The following is an 18,340-nucleotide window of genomic DNA, read 5'->3' on the forward strand; positions in this document are numbered from 1 at the left end:
CAAACTACGAACCTGATCCTTTAGGGGGAGTGCAACCCCCTCCAGAACAGGTTGGTTGTAAACTGCCTTGGGTTTTCTTGTTGTTAAAAGAAGGCAACATATAAGTAATACATTTCAGAGGCGATGTAGTTGTCTGGTGAGGGCTGTACCATTTGTGCAGCTGCACACTGGAATCTGCTTTAGATACTACACCATAGCATTGCTGATGGAAACTCATAGATCGGTTTGGACTATTGATGAGAATTCATTTTGTTTCCGTAGGGGTGGTGGGCTTGGCCTGGTCCAGGCTAGCGCAGGCTTTGGTATGCTGACAGCGCCCATCATGGAACTCCACAACCAGAAAGGCTACTTCCTCCACCATGTGATCTTTGCCTGTTGCACACTCATTTGCATCATCTGCATTCTCCTCCTGCCGGAAAGCAAAAACCAGAACCTGCCAGAGAACATTCCTGATGGCGAACATTACACCCGGCAGCCCCTCTTGCCACACAAGAAGGGGGAGCAGCCCCTGCTGCTGACAAACTCTGAACTCAAGGATTACTCTGGCCTCCATGATTCGGGAGCCGTGAGCGACGGGGTGACCGAGAGTGTCACTGCCAATGGGATGAAGGCGATGTAGCTAGCTGGAGGAGGAGCAGCAGCAGCACATAGGCGTGGGAGTGTTTTCAACAAAAGGTTTACAGAACAGTGACGGAAGGGATGGATACACAGGGGAATTGGACTCTGCTGCTAAAGCCGCTTCTTGTAGGAATCGTTGATTGGGGTGTGCAAATTGATTTGGAAACAGTTATGGAGGGAAATGCATCTTCAAAGCAAACTGGCTGGAGATAACCACCCATCCGACCATTTCTTTTCTTCCTGCCATGAAATGTTTCTATTTATTTTGATGATTTTTTTTTTTTGTTTCCATGAAGCACTTTATTCCCTTTTCCTCTTGTTGACCACAAACATGAAGCCATGCTGTTTTCAAGAAGAGAAGCCATTCCAAGAAAGAAATCATGGGGTTCATTTCATGTGTGTTCTTTAATCATCTCTTATGTTTTTTGTTGGAGGAATGCGGTATCTCTTGCTGCGACAATGAATTTCATTGACTGCTGACATTTTAGGTTCAACCAGTTTTCTTGGTCTCTCCAGGTAATCTGATCCTCCCTTTCCTCCACCCCAACTACTGTAATAAGTGTGCATTCAAAGTTCTGACTTGAAATTCTAGGTAGCAAAAACAAGAGTTTGACTAGTGAGCCCTAGTGTATTTTATAAAGGCTATTTTCTAAATTTTAAAAATAGAGGAGTCCACATATTACTTGCAGTTCAAAGCCGAAAATGAACCACTGCACAGGCAAGCTACGTTTTTTTCCAATGGAGATCAGGTGCATGGATTTAAATTAGAAGTGTGTCTCTTTATAGAGAATCCTTGCAAGTGTTTATTAATAATAACAAGAAGTAATTTCAGAAGGCATTACTCGACGGTAAACTCAAGACTTTACCAAGAGTGGTTTTAACTTAACAGGAGGCCTCAAAACTATTAGGTAGCATTTTTTAGGAGATTATCTCCAGGTTGGGCAGGGGAAAAGATGGCCAGAAGGGTTTGGGACTCTAAAATGCTTGTTCCAAAAGCAGCTAGGCTGGAATTCTGGATATCCCAACATCAGTTCAGCTCTGTACCCTCATCGTCCCCAAGACTGTTGAATTCTGATGGATGAATATAAGTGACAAGCTGTAAATAAACTGACATAATAGGTTAAAGCTTAAGACTAGGGGAAGAAGATAGGGGGAAAGGGGAAATGAGCAATTGAAAGGGCTCTTTGGATGTTTTAAGTAGAGGCCAGAGTGATCTACTTACAAGATTTGTAATAGAGTTTTTCAAAGATAGGGTTGCATATTGTCAGCTGACTGCCATCTCCAGCACGAAAACCTATGGGGAATGGCCATTAAGTGCACCAAAATAAAATCACAAGTGCTCTTGCAGGATTTCTTATCCCCGCCCCCCACAATAAAATAAATAAGCCAGTCCCACAGGATCACTTGGCTGAGAATAGGCGCTTAACACTCTGATCCTAAATGCACTTGGAAGTAACTTCCACTGAAGTTCAACAGGGCCTGCTTCTGCATAAGATGCGTCTAGGGACAGGGTGCTAATGAAGCAAAGAACCCTTCTTCCTTCCTCTTTCCTCAAAGAGCCTGCAGTAATTTAATTTGCACCGGCTGTTTTAACCTTCGTTCTTACCCAAGCCTTGGCCGTTTAAGCCTTGGTTCTTCCGCAAGAGTCATTCAGAGCCACCGTCAGGCAAGGAAGTTCTGTGGCCGTTTTGCATACAGTTACCTGCCCCACTCCCTCCCCTTCCACTCAGACCATGCATTTGTGATTTGATTGCCCAGTGGTCCAGCCAGCCATTTAAATGAATGCAGCAGCCAGATGTGTGGTGATGTACAGAGCCATCCATTTGACTGTCATTTTGTTTGGTGTCCATCCTGCACTCTTGGGCAAAGGGAAGATGTTGCTCCAGTGCTTCCCTCTCTGCCGTGTCCCTTCTTTGCTCTATATATTGTCTCTTGACTTGACTTATCTGTGTTTCTTCTTCCTCTTCCCTCTCTCAGGCTGCGTTTCGCATTCCCATGAGTTGCCCCAGACCAACAAGACTGCTTGTCATGGGGCAAGTAGCGCAGCCTCTGGGGCTGGCTGGCTAATGCCCAGGGGGCAAAATGGGCCTGCAGAAGAGATGGGAGTTTATGTACTTGAGAAGAATAATAATGTTTGTTGTAAGCTGCTAACTTTCATACAGAGGATGAGATGCTCGGGGAAATCTTTCTCAAACCCTGTTAAGAAAAACAACAAAACACTGGATTGTTCAGTGGTCAACTGTTGTTGTTGTTGTTATTCCCCCTGAAGTGCCACTGCTGTGTTCACCTCAGTGGGACTTGCTGAAAAAGTGCGAGTCCAATCTTTCTTACACTCTCTTAGTCAACTGTCTGGCTCTAGCAACCAAAATGGCCGCCTCTCCTCCATACTTATTTAATGGCCAGACAATTACAACCTTCCGTTCGCATTGAAAAATAAAGCCTTTCTGAATTGTGCAGTATTCATGTGCCAAATTTGTGTGATGCCTTTTGCCTTTTATATAATGCTTTTTACAAGCTACATAATCAGGAACAGCAGGTTTCTAGTAAAATCTATGAAGGATAAATCTGATTTGTTTTTAAAGGGAGTGGGGCCTTGAAAAGCATTTGAAGGAGAGAATTGGTTATCGACATGTGAAGGCTCCGAGCGAACACACAGCACTTTTTTGCAATCCGTGTGGTACGGAACAGCTTTTTAATTCCCACCTCTGTGCATATATTCTTAGAATAGAGTACAAATCATGTTTGACCACTTGCCAGCCGATGGAGTTTATTGCATTTTAACACTGTTAAAAGTCCTTGTGCTCATTCCTGTCACCTGCCTTGCTTTCTAGTTTCCTGTTCCAATGTGATGCTCCTTAACTTTACAAACAAGCAAAGCAAGAGAGAAAAACATTGTGTCAACATATTTAAACAATAATGTAAGGTGACAGGAACGCTTGGTGATTTTTAAAACAACAACATAATTTTAATGAAATTAATCTTGATTTGTGTTTCTCCCTTTTTATTTTGATTTGAAAGCTGACATTTGGAATTAGTACTTTACAATTAGTTCCCAAATTATCTTACGGGTTGCTCATTTCAAAAGCATGACTTAATTTTCCATCATTTGTTGAAGAGGTTTTAAAAAACAAATACTTCAATACCTGTCTAATCACTCATGTCGTTTACCTGATTCAAGTCCGGTATGATGAAGAGACAAGACAAACGTTAAATTAGACCCAAAGTACACATTACTTTAAAGCTGTAGCTAGCAGGTACAGCTTTTTTCTCTTTTTTTGCTCTAGAGTAAGTGCAGGGACACTGATCTGGATCAGGATCCTAGCTTGAGTGGTAGGGTGACTTTTAACCTTTACCCTTGCTCAGGATTGGCACCCCGCACCTGCAGTTTATATTGCCAAATACTGATCCATTGGCTTTAATAGCTTACTATTTGGCAATATATATTGCAGGTGCGGGGCCTTATTATAAGCACAGTGGGGTGATTTAAAGCCCCCCTCCCCCCATGCTAGGGTCCTGATCCAGATTTGAATGCCTGTGTTTACTCTGGAGTAAAAAAAGAAAAAGACATAGCAGCTATGTCTTTAAACTAATGTGTGCCTTCACCCTGGGCTACTCAGCAAGAGGACACTACTGAATATGCTATATTGCAGTCCTGTGCAACTTGCAAAGACCACTCATTTCCTGTGCCCTCCAGGTGCTTGACAGACCTGGGTGCTTCCCGATAGAGAGCTCCTAGCACAAGGCATTGTGCAGCTCTTCTATCTTTCCGTCCATGACAGATGTTTTGTTGTGGTAAAAGAAAAAGAGAGAACAAGTGGTGGGAAAACATGGGAGAGTTACAAATGGAAGATGATGTCGTCTGGCCCCTCCCCCGGTAAAATTCCATGTTTGAGGCAGGGTGATAGCAGAATAAAAGCCGTGTCTGGAAGCACCCCCCGACCTCGAGATTCCACATAGGCAGAAGAAAACAAGATGTCTTGAATCCCTGGTGGACCACAGCAGACATAGCTGCTGGGCTGTGTCAAGATGAATGGGTTGCGGGTCATTGCAGGGTGGCTGTAGCATCCCGAGGTCCACTTCTCTGCAGGAACAAGTGGGCTGTCTCAATGACATCCTCCAGTTCCAAGCATTTCATTTGAGTATCTTTCATGTTAACTATGACCGGCCTGTCAAATGCTGGGCCCCTCGGCCTTTCGTGGTACATCAGCTATATGTCTCAGCCTATCAGCCATTTTGATTAGACTCTGTTTTTACTTCTCTAGCGCAGTTTGCAGGTGCACGTGGCTCCTAGTAGCCCTTCAGATACCACTAGCCTGCGCACACGCAGCCAGAGGACTGCAAGTTTGACAAGCCCGCTTTCAAGGAGATGAGACTTCACAGGGCTTCTTCTAAGGCTCCACAACAGCATATATGGAAAACTTGGGGGGTTTAGAGGCAGGCATATATTTTTTCAGTGTGTGGATGTTACAGGAATGACAGAGGTGGTGCTGGCTATTTATCCTACTATTGTCCCTGATGAACAGGTCGTGCAGTGTTTTTGTTGTACTTCAAAGAGCTGCAAAATTCTATTTGAGCAGAGGCAAAAAGAAACCAGTGGCTGCAATCCTCTATCATGCCACGTTCAGCTCTGTTGTTTGTCCCCAGCCTGCACTCCTCAGATCTTTGTTGGTACTCCTTTTCTTTAACAGAAAGGAGACTGTTCAAAAGAACACACTCACCGATTAAGAAAAGGAGCGGAATTGCTCCCGCTGGCCTCTCCCATCAGTGACCATATATTTGGCAGTAGGGTGAAAGGGGGCCTTTGCGTCGACATCCATTAGGCCCCATTGGCAATACTGCGGCATGGATTGCAGATACGATTCCACAACCCCCTCCTACATTAATTGAATGCATGAGAGGGATTGTTTGAACAGCCCATTAGAAGTAATCCTTTGGCAATGACCCAATATTCAGTGCCATTCTTTTCCTGCTCAGGAACAAGCAGTAACTCCAGTGCTGGAGAGTGGGGTCATTGTCACTACAGCCTCAGCCTGTGGCAGCCACAGACGTCTAGCCATGACAGACTGCAGTGAAGGGAGTTGCTTGCCAACAGGTGCTCAGATCAGCTTCTGGTGTGCCACCACAAGCCATCCTAGATATGGGTCAATGGTGGTGTGGCAAAAGCTAATTCAGCCTATAGCTGTGCAATTACAAGAACAGCTTTAGCACAGGGTGGCTGGAGGCTGAGGACCTATCAAATCCTTGCTCATTGCCATATGATTTTAGATGGCACATAACATTTGGCAGGTTTCGTAGAAACCTATGGGGTGGAGCTCAAGAGCCAACTGGCTCATCATTCCAGTTGGGGCCCCTAAGGGGGTTGCCAAGCCTGAAAAAAGAGGGAGGTATAAATCCCACCAAACGTAACAAGTTCTGACGTTTACCCTAACGGAAAGCAACGGCAAATATACTGTCCACTTAATTATTATTTTTCCTGTTTTCTATGAGCCAAGGTCAGCCAGTTTGGTGTTTGGTTTTTGTTTGGTTTTTATTTATTTTTATCTATCTCAAATCTTTTTAACAGCATGAAAGTTAAAATCAGGATTGAACTTTAAAAGAGAATAAAAAACCAGTTTATTTAACCATTTATGTTACCAAGAGTATAAACCATGATATGGATGCTTACAGGAACAAATTCCTATTTGGGTGTTTTGAACTGTTGGCTGCGGTTGTTTTGTTCTTTATTAATTGGAAGTACTTCATTTATGTTGCCAGTTCCTCAAACCAAACAAAAGGGGGGGAAATCACCAAACTCAGAAGTGCCATTAAAATGAACTCTGAATGTCATATTAAGTTGCATCTGTATCTGGGACAGAAAGTCAACAATTAAGTGTGGCAGACCTTTCACGGTTGATTAAAAAAAAAAAAGTTAACAAAACCTCATTTTTAAATGTATTGTATGAAAACCTTTTTTTGGGAATGGAGCAGCGTGCTATGTCTGTAGTGGGTGAGATTTCCCTCCCCCTTCCCCCAGTTTCTGATGAAGTTTTCTTGACTAATTGTTGTTAACTGTATGGGTTTTTTTTATCATGAGTAGTTTGGTGCTTCTTCATAGCACAAGCTTAAAAATCAACTACTGAAGAAACAGTCTTAAAAGCTAAATGTCTGCATGATGTTACATCCGTTGTACCTACTGAACAACTTTGTATGTAAATGTACAGGAATAAAAAGACATTGCCCCATTAAGCATCCCATACCTTGTCTGTCTTTCTTGCTGGCAATACATCATTTGCCCTGCTTGACAATACATCATTTGCCCAAACCTCCATCAGTTTGGGTAATACAGCACAAGTTGAAATAGATTAAGTTCCATCATACACAAACGCACAGGAACACATATATACATTCTACGCTGCTGCCGCCACCACCCTCTTTTTAAGAAGTGCATCTTAGGCCAACTTTTTGTCTAGACAAAAGGGAAACGGTAAAGCAGCTATCAATTTTGTTTAGATGGAGGCAAGTATGCAAGCGTGGCAAAGTTCTACTCAAGTAAGCAAAAGGGTGAACATTGTTATGCTTTGGGGTAAGGAGGAGTTATCATGAAGAGAAGCTTCCAGAATGAGGGAGACAGATTGTTCCAACTGCTCACTCGTCTTTGTCTGATTAGGCTGTTGGAAGTTCAGGTGATGGCTGTAGGAAGGAAAAGTAGCAATAAAAGGCGTTTCCTCCTAGGGAGAATGAAAATGGATCCATGGAAAAGGAAGATAGGACAGAAAGATAAACCATTCCAGAGGGCATGAGAGAAGTCTCCCAACCGGCCTGTTCCAGCACAGGGGAAAATGGTAGTTTAGCTGTAGCTACAGCAGGGGTGGACAACTTACGGCACTCCAGATGTTATTGAACTGTAACTCTCCCATCATGACTCACCACTGGCTATGCTGGCTAGGGCTCATGGGAGTTCCAGTCCAACAACATCTGGAGAGCCACAAGATGCCCACCTGAGCTACAGGATTGTGGCACACAATAGGGGTGAACAAGTCAGTGTATTTCCAGTCTTTCTCAGTTTTGCATGTATTCAGTCGGAAGTCCATTCTGTCCGATTTCCACATCGGTCCACGATTTTTTTAAAAAAAGAACTTTTGCATTTATTTTCATAAATAATTTTGTGTGTAATTTTCCCTAAAGCAAGCATATTTGCATCATAACACTGAGAGAAAAAAAACTCTATTCGTTTTAGAACTAAGTTCAGTTTAAATCCCCAAAACAAGGAAATGCAAAAAGGAGCAATTCCTGCCTGCAATAATTATTCTGCAGTTCTGTGAAATTGGATCCCAACACACCCAAGGAAGAAACACTGAGAGAAAGCAAACAGCGAAAGCAAAGGGCACAACACCTTCGTGCCATCAACCATACCTCTTAGTATTTTATTTCTTTGAACTATTTCCCTCCGCTCTAAAATGTCAAAAGGGGCTCCTAGATCAGCTAACAGCAGATCAAAAGCAAGCATTAAAACTCATGTACTGCTTCTGTGGGACTCACAAAAGAGACTGTCCTGGCGGATTGTGCCCTCTGTGTCATTACTACTGCATTCATTTATTTACAGCAACTTTCCCTAAACTGGATCCCTCCAGATGGTTTCGACTAGAACTCCCATCAGTCCCAGCCAGCATGGGCAATAGTCAGGGATGGATGAGAGCTGCAGACCAAAACACCGGAGGGGCCTCGAGTTGGAAAAGGCCGATTCAAAGCATCTCACCAAATATGAAATTGGACAAATGCTGAATTATCTGTCTTGGCTTTATAACCCAGGATGTTTTAATATAGCAATAGAAGTGATTGCTGTTATTCTTGAAGGAAGAAGGCCACGGCTGGGCAACTTGGGGCACTCCAGATGTTCTGGCCTACACCTCCCATCACTGCTGGCCAGCATAGCCAATGGCAAGGGATGATGGGAGTTGTGGCCTTCCAGGTGTGTTGGCCTACAAGTTGCCCACCTGTGGAATAATTCCACAGATAATCCAGATAATTCAGGAGGATACCCACACACACTTTTTTTTAAGTGTTTGGATTTAAAAAAAATCCAAGAATGGTGAAGTGGTGTTTTAACAGAAAGGAGAAGCAAGGAGCAAACACTAAATGACTCACAAGAGCCACTAGGTGGCTTCCAGCACTTCTTCCTCTCACAGATGTGATTCTAGATACTTTCCTCTTCTCTGTTAGAGGTAAAGTGTCGGACCCAGCTGTCTCGGGTTCTCACAGAATGTACAAGAGGTCAACCTGGTTGTGCGCTGTACCATTTCAGACTGCAGGGGGAGCCTCACATGATTTTGGATCCACACAAAATAATCTGCACGCACAGAAAACCGGCAGAGCAGCCTTCTCCCCGACACCTGGTTTTCTATGTGTGAAGATGTTATTTTGTAGAGAACCAAATCAGCTGAAGCAGTACAGCCGTGAAGCAGGTTTGGTTTACCTCATAATCTGGATGCAAGAGATCTAGACCAGAGCAGAGAGCGCAGAAGAGAAAAATTCCATAATCATGTATGCATTACCCAGCATATCCAGTAGGTGGCAATCTTAGCCAAACATTGCTGCTTACTACTAGGGAATCTACAGCAGCTTTCTGCAAACTGGTGCCTGCCCATCAGACCCAGACAACATGACCAATGGCCAGGGATGCTGGGAGTTGTGGTTCAAAACATCTGGAGGGTACTAGCTTGGGGAATGCACCTCTACAGTATACCAAGTGGAGTGTCCAGAGAACGTCATGCTCACAAAGGGTGCTTCCAGACGTGGCTTTTATTGTGAAACTGAACTACCTAATTCACTGAATTTTACCGGGGGAGGGCAGCCCAAATAACACTGTCTGCCATTTCTACCATCCTGTGTTTTCCTACACGTCTTCCTTCCTTTTTCTTACCACAAAAAAAATCCATTAATGTGGGAAGACGGAATAGCTACACAGTACCTTTTGATTGGCAGCGCCGTTTCACATATATACCTTCTGTTCCCTTGCAACTGACAAGTTCAAAGAAGCTAAACTGAACTGAATGCATTTAACTGTCCAAAATATGTCACGCAGGGACAGAAAAAGCACGAAATCCCATTCTTTATTTTTTTAAAAGGAAAAAATAGACATACAAACGAAAATGCAGATATGCTACAATAATGCCAAGCTAAAACTTGTCTGGAAAAGTTGCCATTTCCTCCTTGATTCGGTTTTCTACGAGTAGTATGAAACTGCTGTCTGTATTTTGGATATTATAGCTGACAAAAATCTGTTTTTTAGTCTTGCTGGCTAAAACACAAACAAAGCAGATGGTCATCAACCTCCTAGGAAAGACATGGCAGGAAATAAATAGTTAATGCAGCATTGAAATACCAGTGCCCAATTCAAAGTCCACAGGAGTTTACAGGAACTGGTCAGCAATTAGGAGACGGACACCTATTGGTGTCTGCGGTAAAATATATACCTAATACTCTAGGCATCCTTCAGAGTTAAAAATGTTTTAAAGACATTTTCATACGATTGTTTCCATTTGGATATGCAAAAAGTTTAAAGCAGGGATGCACCCCTTTCCTGCAAATCATTTTGTGGTTTCCATGCTTTTGCAGGTTCTCCACCTCCCACCTCATTCTACAAGGTTGAACCACCCACCCACCCACCACCAACCCGGCTTAGCCACTGTAAGTAACAGCTTTCAGCTAAAATATGCTGGTATGTTTGGCCCCACCTCATTCTGCCTTTAGCAGTGCCCACCACTGGAATGCAGCTCCCCCCCCCCACTTCTCCCAAATTGAATTCAGCCCCAGGTCTGAAAGAGGTTCAGTACCGCTGGTTTAGACACACACACATACCTAATCTTTGGGCTAAAGAATTGGAGGTGCTATCAGAAGAATTGCCAAAGAGTAAGGTAGATGCTGGAATGGAGTCCTGGAAACAAAGCAAAGGCTTGGTGAGTTGTTTTCCACCCTCAGAGTTTGCTAGAAATAACATTCTTATCCCAGCCACATGCCAAACAAACTAAGAGATGCCAGAAGGTAAAAGCAGAGACCAAAAACATGCTAACTGCTGTTGTTCCTGGCATCCTAAGCAATTAATACATTGTTTCCAACATTTGACTACTGTAGGTAACTATTTCTCCGAAATTAACTATGTCTGCGGTAAATCAAGAGAACTGCCAACAATATTGACAACATAAGCCTGGTATGTTGCTGCAACGCTTCTGAACAAAGCAGGTTTGGGCCTGATCAGTCCTTCAGATAGGAGGCTGCTGAGCACCCCGCATAAGGATGGGCCCAAGTATATCAGGGGAGGAGGAAGCCATATCATCAGGGAGATGTCACAGGTTTTGAGGCTATTCGAGGGGAATTTGTTTGCTTGACTGGTTTTTATGTTTTTTTGACCTGCTGAATCCAGGTCTCCCCATACCTAAGTGATGCCTTTTAGGGTTGACCCTAAAACCAAGGATGACAGCCAAGATGGCTGACGCCCTTTCCTTAATAGCACATGCTTGCCCTTGGAGCCATACTGGAGAATTAATGTGGATGAAATTTTGAGGGCAAGCTGATAATGACCAAACATTTATCCCAAAGATTTTTAGAAGCTTAGGTTGAAAAGTTACAAAATGGCGACCAACTGAAATTGACTTTGGGCAACGATGCAAAATTTGTACCAAATGTGTTAAGGGACCAACCATGCAATTCTATAGAGGTCTACTCAGAACTATGTCCCACTGAATCCTATGGGACTTATTCCCAGATTTGTGGGTATAGGATTGTAGTCCAAATTACTTAGATGTAGAGCATTAAATGACACATAGGGTGTTTCCCTTCAGCAAAGGAGATCGTTACCTTGTTGTGGTGCTGGAGCTTGAGCACCTCAATGACGTCATGAGCTAAACTGTGAAGGGACACCCAAGACGGGAAGGTCATGGCAGAGAGGTCAGACTAAATACGATCCCTGGGGAAGGAAACGGCAACCCACCCCAGTATTCTTGCTATGAAAACTAAATGGATCAGTACAACCAGAGATATGTCGGTATACCATCGGAAGATGGGACTCCCAGGTCAGAAGATGGTCAAAATGCTACTGGGGAGGAACAGAGGATAAGTTCAGCTAGCCCCAGATGTGATGACGCAGCTAGCTCAAAGCCGAAAGGATGGCTAGCAGCTGATGGTGCTGGTGGTGAACGATGAATCCGATGTTCTAAAGTTCAACACACCATAGGAACCTGGAATGTAAGATCTATGAGCCAGGGAAAACTGGATGTGGTTATTGGGGAGATGTCAAGATTAAATATAGACATTTTGGGTGTCAGTGAACTGAAATGGCCTGGAATGGGCCACTTCACATCAAATGACCTCCAGATCTACTACTGTGGACAAGAGGACCACAGAAGAAATGGAGTAGCCTTCATAATTAATAATAAAGTGGCTAAAGCAGTGCTTGGATACAACCCAAAAAATGACAGAATGATCTCAATTTGAATTCAGGGTAAGCCATTTAACATCACAGTGATCCAAATATATGCCCCAAACACAGATGCTGAAGAAGCAGAAGTAGATGAGTTATATGAGGATCTGCAGCACCTACTGGATAGTACGCCAAACAAAGATGTTATTTTCATTACAGGAGACTGGAATGCTAAGGTGGGTAGTCAAACGACACCTGGAATCACAGGCAAGCATGGTCTGGGAGAACAAAATGAAGCAGGACATAGGCTGACAGAATTTTGCCAAGACAACTCACTGTGCATAACAAACACTCTCTTCCAACAACCTAAGAGACGACTTTATGCATAGACTTCACCAGACGGTTGACGCCAAAATCAGATTGACTACATCCTTTGTAGCCAAAGGTGGCGGACATCTATGCAGTTGGTAAAAACAAGACCTGGAGCTGATTGTAGTTCAGATCACGAACTTCTTATTGCACAATTTAGAATCAGACTAAAGAGAATAGGGAAGACCCACAGATCAGTTAGATATGAGCTCACTAATATTCCTAATGAATATGCAGTGGAGGTGAAGAATAGATTTAAGGGACTAGATTTAGTAGATAGGGTCCCGGAAGAACTATGGACAGAAGTTCGCAACATTGTTCAGGAGGCGGCAACAAAAAACGTCCCAAAGAAAAAGGAAACCAAGAAAGGCAAGATGGCTGTCTGCTGAGACACTGGAAGCAGCCCAAGAAAGGAAAGCAAAAGGCAACAGTGATAGGGGGAGATATGCCCAATTAAATGCAAAATTCCAGAGGTTAGCCAAAAGAGATGAGGAATTATTTTTAAACAGGCAATGCACGGAAGCAGAAGAAGGTAATAGAATAGGAAGGACAAGAGACCTCTTCCAGAAAATTAGAAACATCGGAGGTAAATTCCAGGCAAAAATGGGTATGATCAAAAACAAAGATGGCAAGGACCTAACAGAAGCAGAAGAGATCAAGAAAAGGTGGCAAGAATATACGGAAGATCTGTATAGGAAGAATAATAATATTGGGGATAGATTTGATGGTGTGGTCAGTGAGCTAGAGCCAGACATCCTGAAGAGTGAGGTTGAATGGGCCTTAAGAAGCATTGCTAATAAGAAGGCAGCAGGAGATGACGGTATCCCAGCTGAACTGTTTAAAATCTTGCAAGATGATGCTGTCAAGGTGATGCATGCCATATGCCAGCAAATTTGGAAAACACAAGAATGGCCAACGGATCGGGAAAAATCAACCTATATCCCCATACCAAAAAAGGAAGCACCAAAGAATGTTCATCGAACAGTGGCACTTATTTCACATGCCAGTAAGGTAATGCTCAAGATCTTGCAAGGTAGACTCCAGCAATTCATGGAATGAGAATTGCCAGATGTACAAGCTGGGTTTAGAAAAGGCAGAGGAACTAGAGACCAAATTGCCAATATCCTCTGGATAATGGAGAAAGCCAGGGAGTTTCAGAAAAACATCTATTTCTGTTTTATTGACTATTCTAAAGCCTTTGACTGTGTGGATCATCACAAACTGTGGCAAGTTCTTGGTGGTATGGGGATACCAAGTCATCTTGTCTGCCTCCTGAGGAATCTGTATAACGACCAAGTAGCAACGGTAAGAACAGACCATGGAACAACAGACTGGTTTAAGATTGGGAAAGGAGTACGGCAGGGTTGTATACTCTCACCCTACCTATTCAACCTGTACACAGAACACATCATGCGACTTGCTGGGCTTGATGAAGCCAAGGCTGGAGTTAAAATCACTGGAACAAACATTAACAATCTCCGATATGCAGATAATACCACTTTGATGGCTGAAAGCAAGGAGGAGCTGAGGAACCTCATGACGCAGGTGAAAGAAGAAAGTGCAAAAGCCGGGTTGCAATTCAACCTCATAAAAACCAAGATTATGGCAACCAGCTTGATTGAGAACTGGCAAATAGAGGGAGAAAACGTGGAGGCAGTGACAGACTTTGTCTTTCTATGTGCAAAGATTACTGCAGACACTGACTGCAGCCAGGAAATCAGAAGACGTTTACTTCTTGGGAGGACAGCAATGACAAATCTTGATAAAATAGTGAACAGCAGAGACATCACACTGACAACAAAGGTCTGCATAGTTCAAGCAATGGTATTCCCCGTAGTAACCTATGGCTGCGAGAGCTGGACCACAAGGAAGGCTGAGCGAAGGAAGAGAGATGCTTTTGAACTGTGGTGCTGGAGGAAAATTCTGAGAGTGCCTTGGACTGCAAGAAGATCAAACCAGTCCATACTCCAGGAAATAAAGCCAGACTGCTCACTTGAGGGAAGGATATTAAAGGCAAAACTGAAGTACTTCGGCCACATCATGAGAAGACAGGATACCCTGGAGAAGATGCTGATGCTAGGGAAAGTGGAAGGCAAAAGGAAGAGGGGCCGACCAAGGGCAAGATGGATGGATGATATTCTGGAGGTGACGGACTCGACCTTGGGGGAACTGGGGGTGGCGACAGCCAACAGGAAGCTCTGGCGTGGGCTGGTCCATGAAGACACGAAGAGTCGGAAGTGACTGACCGAATAAACAACAAAGGGGGTTTCCAGACCGAGGGCTCCTAGCACTACCAATCAAAAGGCACTGTGCAGCTATTTCATCTTTTCCTCCTTAATGGATTTTTTTTTCTGGTAAGAAAAAAAAGTGGTAGGAAAACACAGGAGGGTTACAAATTGAAGCCAACACCATCTGGACCATCCTGTAAAATTACATGAACGAGCCAAGGGGATTGTGCAGTAAAAGCTGCCTGGAAGCACCCGTAATTTGCATAGACAAACCTTCTGTGACACCTGCAATGCCAATGCCAGGCTGGCATAGATGAAGGGCTTGATCCTAAACCCTCTCAGGGAAAGTAACAACCCTTGGATCTTGTGCAGGGCTGGGCAACCTGCAGCCCTCCAGATATTGTTGGGACTCCAACTCTCATCAGCCCCACTAAGCACAGCCAATCAGCAGGGATGACAGGAGTGGCAGTCCAACATCTACAGAGCCACAGGTTTCCCCACCTCGGACCGAGCAGATCCAAGGCAACCTCCAACCCAGCCCCCAAACACATATTTTCTCCTCCTGCCAGCCCAAGACTTTTGGACGGAAAACTTTCTTGATGCAAGCGCAACATCCCCTGAACGTCAGAATAGAATCTTGATGTATAAACACACAAACACGTAACTTTAGTTATACAGATTTGACATGGCCTCTCCTGGCTCCAGGGAGATGGGGTGAGAAAATTTGTGCCCTGGCTTTTTTGGACTCTATGACTATCACACTATGTGAAAATAAAATGGTGCTCTGAACGATTTCTTATTTATTTTGTTGCTCTCTTGCTAGGGCAAGTTTACCCACCAGACCCAACAATTCTAAATAATAAGCAGAACACGAGAGGAAGAGGCGAGGCGGGGAGGGGAGGGGAGCCTCTTTCAGCCAGAGGGCCGCATTCAGAGAGGCTCCGGGGCCCCACATTCCAATGGTGGGCGGGACCAAAGACAAAGGGGTGGGGCCAAAAAATACACACACGCGCACAAAACAAAACAGCATGTTGCAGCTGAAAGCTCTTCCTGACAGTATCTATGCCTTACGAGAGGCATTTCTATCTTTTAAAATAGGGGGGAAATATGCACAAAGGCCAAGAAACCACCAAAACATCAGTGGTTGGGGGAAAGGGATCGTGGCTGCTGGGAAAGCCCCGAGGGCCGGATTGGGCGCCTAGGCCCGAGGTTCCCCAGCTAGGGGGAGAGAGAAAAAAAGATACCCTTTGTATTTACTCCGACAGCGGGGCGTTTCTCAGAAGAGAACCTTCCTGAAGAATCATGCAAGCAATTTCACCCACGAACTGGCAAGGGCGGGGTGAGGGATCGAGGTGGGGCGGGGGGTGGCGGGCCAGAGGGTGTCCCCTATCTTCCAGGCTCCCAGAAATCCTTCCCGTTATGAGAAATCCGCATCAGCATCGTCGGGGCGATCCTACGCGTGCTTCCCCGGGAGTCAGCCCCGCTTTCATTCACTGGGCTTGACTGCCGGGCAAACGTGCACACTCACGCGGGGGGTGCGCATGGCTACCGCCAGGTTGCCGAGCTGAGGCCCGTCCCCGATCCACAGGAAGAGGGAGTCCCGCAGGCGCATGGCGTGGAAGTGGACCACCTGCTCGGCGAGGCGGCCGCGGAAATTGTGCAAGGAGATGCGATCCGCCGCGGCGGGAGCCGAGCCCCGCTCGGCTGCGCCCCTTCCCGGCTCCTCCATCGCCGGGATTCAGCCGCTCCAGCCGCCGGGCCGCGGGCTGCAGCAGGCCAAAGCAAGCGATCCCCGAGCGTAGCAGCGACGTCCCCGCGGCTTTTCACTTTCAGTTTGCCCAAGGCTCGCTTGAGCCCCCCCTCCCCGCTTTCGTGTCCTCCGGACTGCGCCGGAAGATGGTGGCGTAGGGGGGCCTCCGAGTCGCCAAGGGCAAAAAGAAGCAGCTGGCGGCTCCGATTTTATTCAGATCGAAAGCCTATTTTTCCATAGGCTCGTCTGCAGCAACATTTTCTGATGACAGTATCTGGCCCCAGCTAGGGGGGAAGTCCTGTTACAGAAGTGGGGCTGGGGGCGCGGAGGGCAGGGCAGACGCTCCATATTCTACTGGGATTCCCGGAGGAGTAGAGAAGATCGCGCGCGGCACTTGGAAGCCGTGGAGCAAATGCACCGGGTCGTGAGGGGATCTCTCAGCCACAAGTGGGTGGAGGAAACCAAAAGGGAAGGCGCTGTATGCACAAAACATCGAAGGGGGGGGGCGGATCCCAAAGCGCCTCCGAGTATGGACTGTAATAATTATTTTTTATGCAGATCTCTAAAACACTCGTGGACTACAAAAATATTTATTATGCAGATCTCTAAAATGCTCAATACGTTGCGAGACTGGGCCTCTTCCTCAGGAGCAATTTATCTATTTAAAATAAATTAAAAATACACATATTTTGTTGTATAATAAATTTGCATATACAATTCTTTACAATCTTAAAAATTAGTTGTCAACCATGATATTTAGAGCTATTTTCCTCTACAACACATACACTTGATAAAAACCATACTCATGTGATAAAGGGGAGTAAGATATGATTCTTTATATTCTTTCTATTAAATCTAATAATTATAAAAATAGTATGTATGCTTCAAATTAATATTTACAAACATATAACAAGTCCTTACTTCACCAATTACTTTATGCAAATTGTGCCATATAACACATTTGTTTCTTGTTATGTGTTTTGACTTGTCTATCAATATTTACAAAACAAACTTTTAGTATACCATACTTGTGTTACATTGCCATGAAAATCAAATGGCAATTGAGCACATTGAGTGACAATGTCTAAAGGTCACTGCTGCAATGCACCAAAATACTGATTTATTGCTTGCTTGATTTTGCTTAAAATCTAAAAAGGATTTTAGAGATCTGCATAATAAATATTTTTATAGTCCACAAGTATTTTAGAGATCTGCATTATATATATTTTTATAGTCCACAAGTATTTTAGAGATCTGCATTATATATATATATATATATATATATATAGTTACAGTCTATACTCAGGTGCTTTTGGATTCCCCCCCCCTTTTGATGTTTTGACGAGTGGGTGGAGGACAGGCAGGGGGTCACTGCCCCATTTGTCCCCAGTACAGAGCCACCTCTGCCAGAACCTTCTCCGTCTGTCTGTCTTATCCCCACTGCTACCCATTATAGGACTGTAGGTAGGAGTAAGTCCCATTGAACTCAATAGCACTGACTTCTGAGTAGTTATGTACAGAATTGCACATAAGAGATGCATTTCTCTGATACTGAATGAAAGATCATAGAATCTGAGAGTTGAAACTGGGACTTCATCCAGAAAACATGGAGGTTCGGCTCAGTGATGTTCAACCTGTTCTGGAGGGGTTGCATTCCACCTAAAGGACCAGGTTCGTAGTTTGAGGGTTTTCTTGGATTCAGCATTGTCACTAGAGGCACAGGTGGACTCTGGCACAGAGCACCTTTTGTCAGCTTAGGTTGATAGACCAACTGTGTCCTTATCTGGGCAGCCAGTGATGTGTGTGTGTTTTTCAGAATCATTCATAAGCTGGGTATACTGCAGGGCTATTGTCTCAGTACTGTGCAAGGGCTAATATTTGTAAGGAACTGTGGTAAAGTGCATGAAACAGACTCTGGTGAATGAAGAGTTAATATTTCTAGGAGGGGGCATCTGCCTCCTACAGACAGTGTGGGAAGGA

The 18,340-nt window shown here is 44.4% G+C and overlaps 2 protein-coding genes across 3 annotated transcripts in view; one reads left to right on the top strand and one right to left on the bottom strand.

Annotated features, from left to right (window-relative positions):
• Positions 1-6,849, top strand: part of SLC22A23 (solute carrier family 22 member 23) — a 153,601-nt gene extending 146,752 nt beyond the window's left edge. For both annotated transcript variants that reach the window (XM_084850431.1, XM_084850432.1), the window contains one exon: positions 262-6,849. In XM_084850431.1, the coding sequence (XP_084706557.1) occupies positions 262-619 (358 nt within the window). In that variant the 3' untranslated portion in view covers positions 620-6,849. The remainder of the gene's footprint in view (positions 1-261) is intronic.
• A 2,530-nt stretch (positions 6,850-9,379) lies between these two features.
• On the bottom strand, positions 9,380-16,393 carry PSMG4 (proteasome assembly chaperone 4). Its single transcript, XM_084850433.1, has 3 exons — positions 16,139-16,393; positions 10,456-10,531; positions 9,380-9,895 (listed from the first exon to the last, which is right to left on the bottom strand). The coding sequence occupies exons 1-3, from the start codon at positions 16,337-16,339 to the stop codon at positions 9,774-9,776; spliced, it is 399 nt and encodes a 132-aa protein (XP_084706559.1). The 5' UTR covers positions 16,340-16,393; the 3' UTR covers positions 9,380-9,773.
• Between the last annotated feature and the right edge of the window lie 1,947 nt (positions 16,394-18,340).

Source organism: Heloderma suspectum, chromosome 4 (genome assembly GCF_057233095.1).
Source record: "Heloderma suspectum isolate Gila_16-S chromosome 4, 16-S_ref, whole genome shotgun sequence".
Classification (NCBI taxonomy): Eukaryota; Metazoa; Chordata; class Lepidosauria; order Squamata; family Helodermatidae; genus Heloderma; species Heloderma suspectum.

Bases quoted from the DNA above. Each gene is read 5' to 3' on its own strand.
- PSMG4 (XM_084850433.1), bottom strand. From the start codon at position 16,339: ATGGAGGAGCCGGGAAGGGGCGCAGCCGAGCGGGGCTCGGCTCCCGCC. The intron at 10,532-16,138 runs GTGAGTGTGCAC...CTTTGTTTCCAG, and splicing joins TAGCCATGCGCACCCCCCGC to GACTCCATTCCAGCATCTAC. The intron at 9,896-10,455 runs GTATGTGTGTGT...TTTGTGTTTTAG, and splicing joins TTCTTTAGCCCAAAGATTAG to CCAGCAAGACTAAAAAACAG.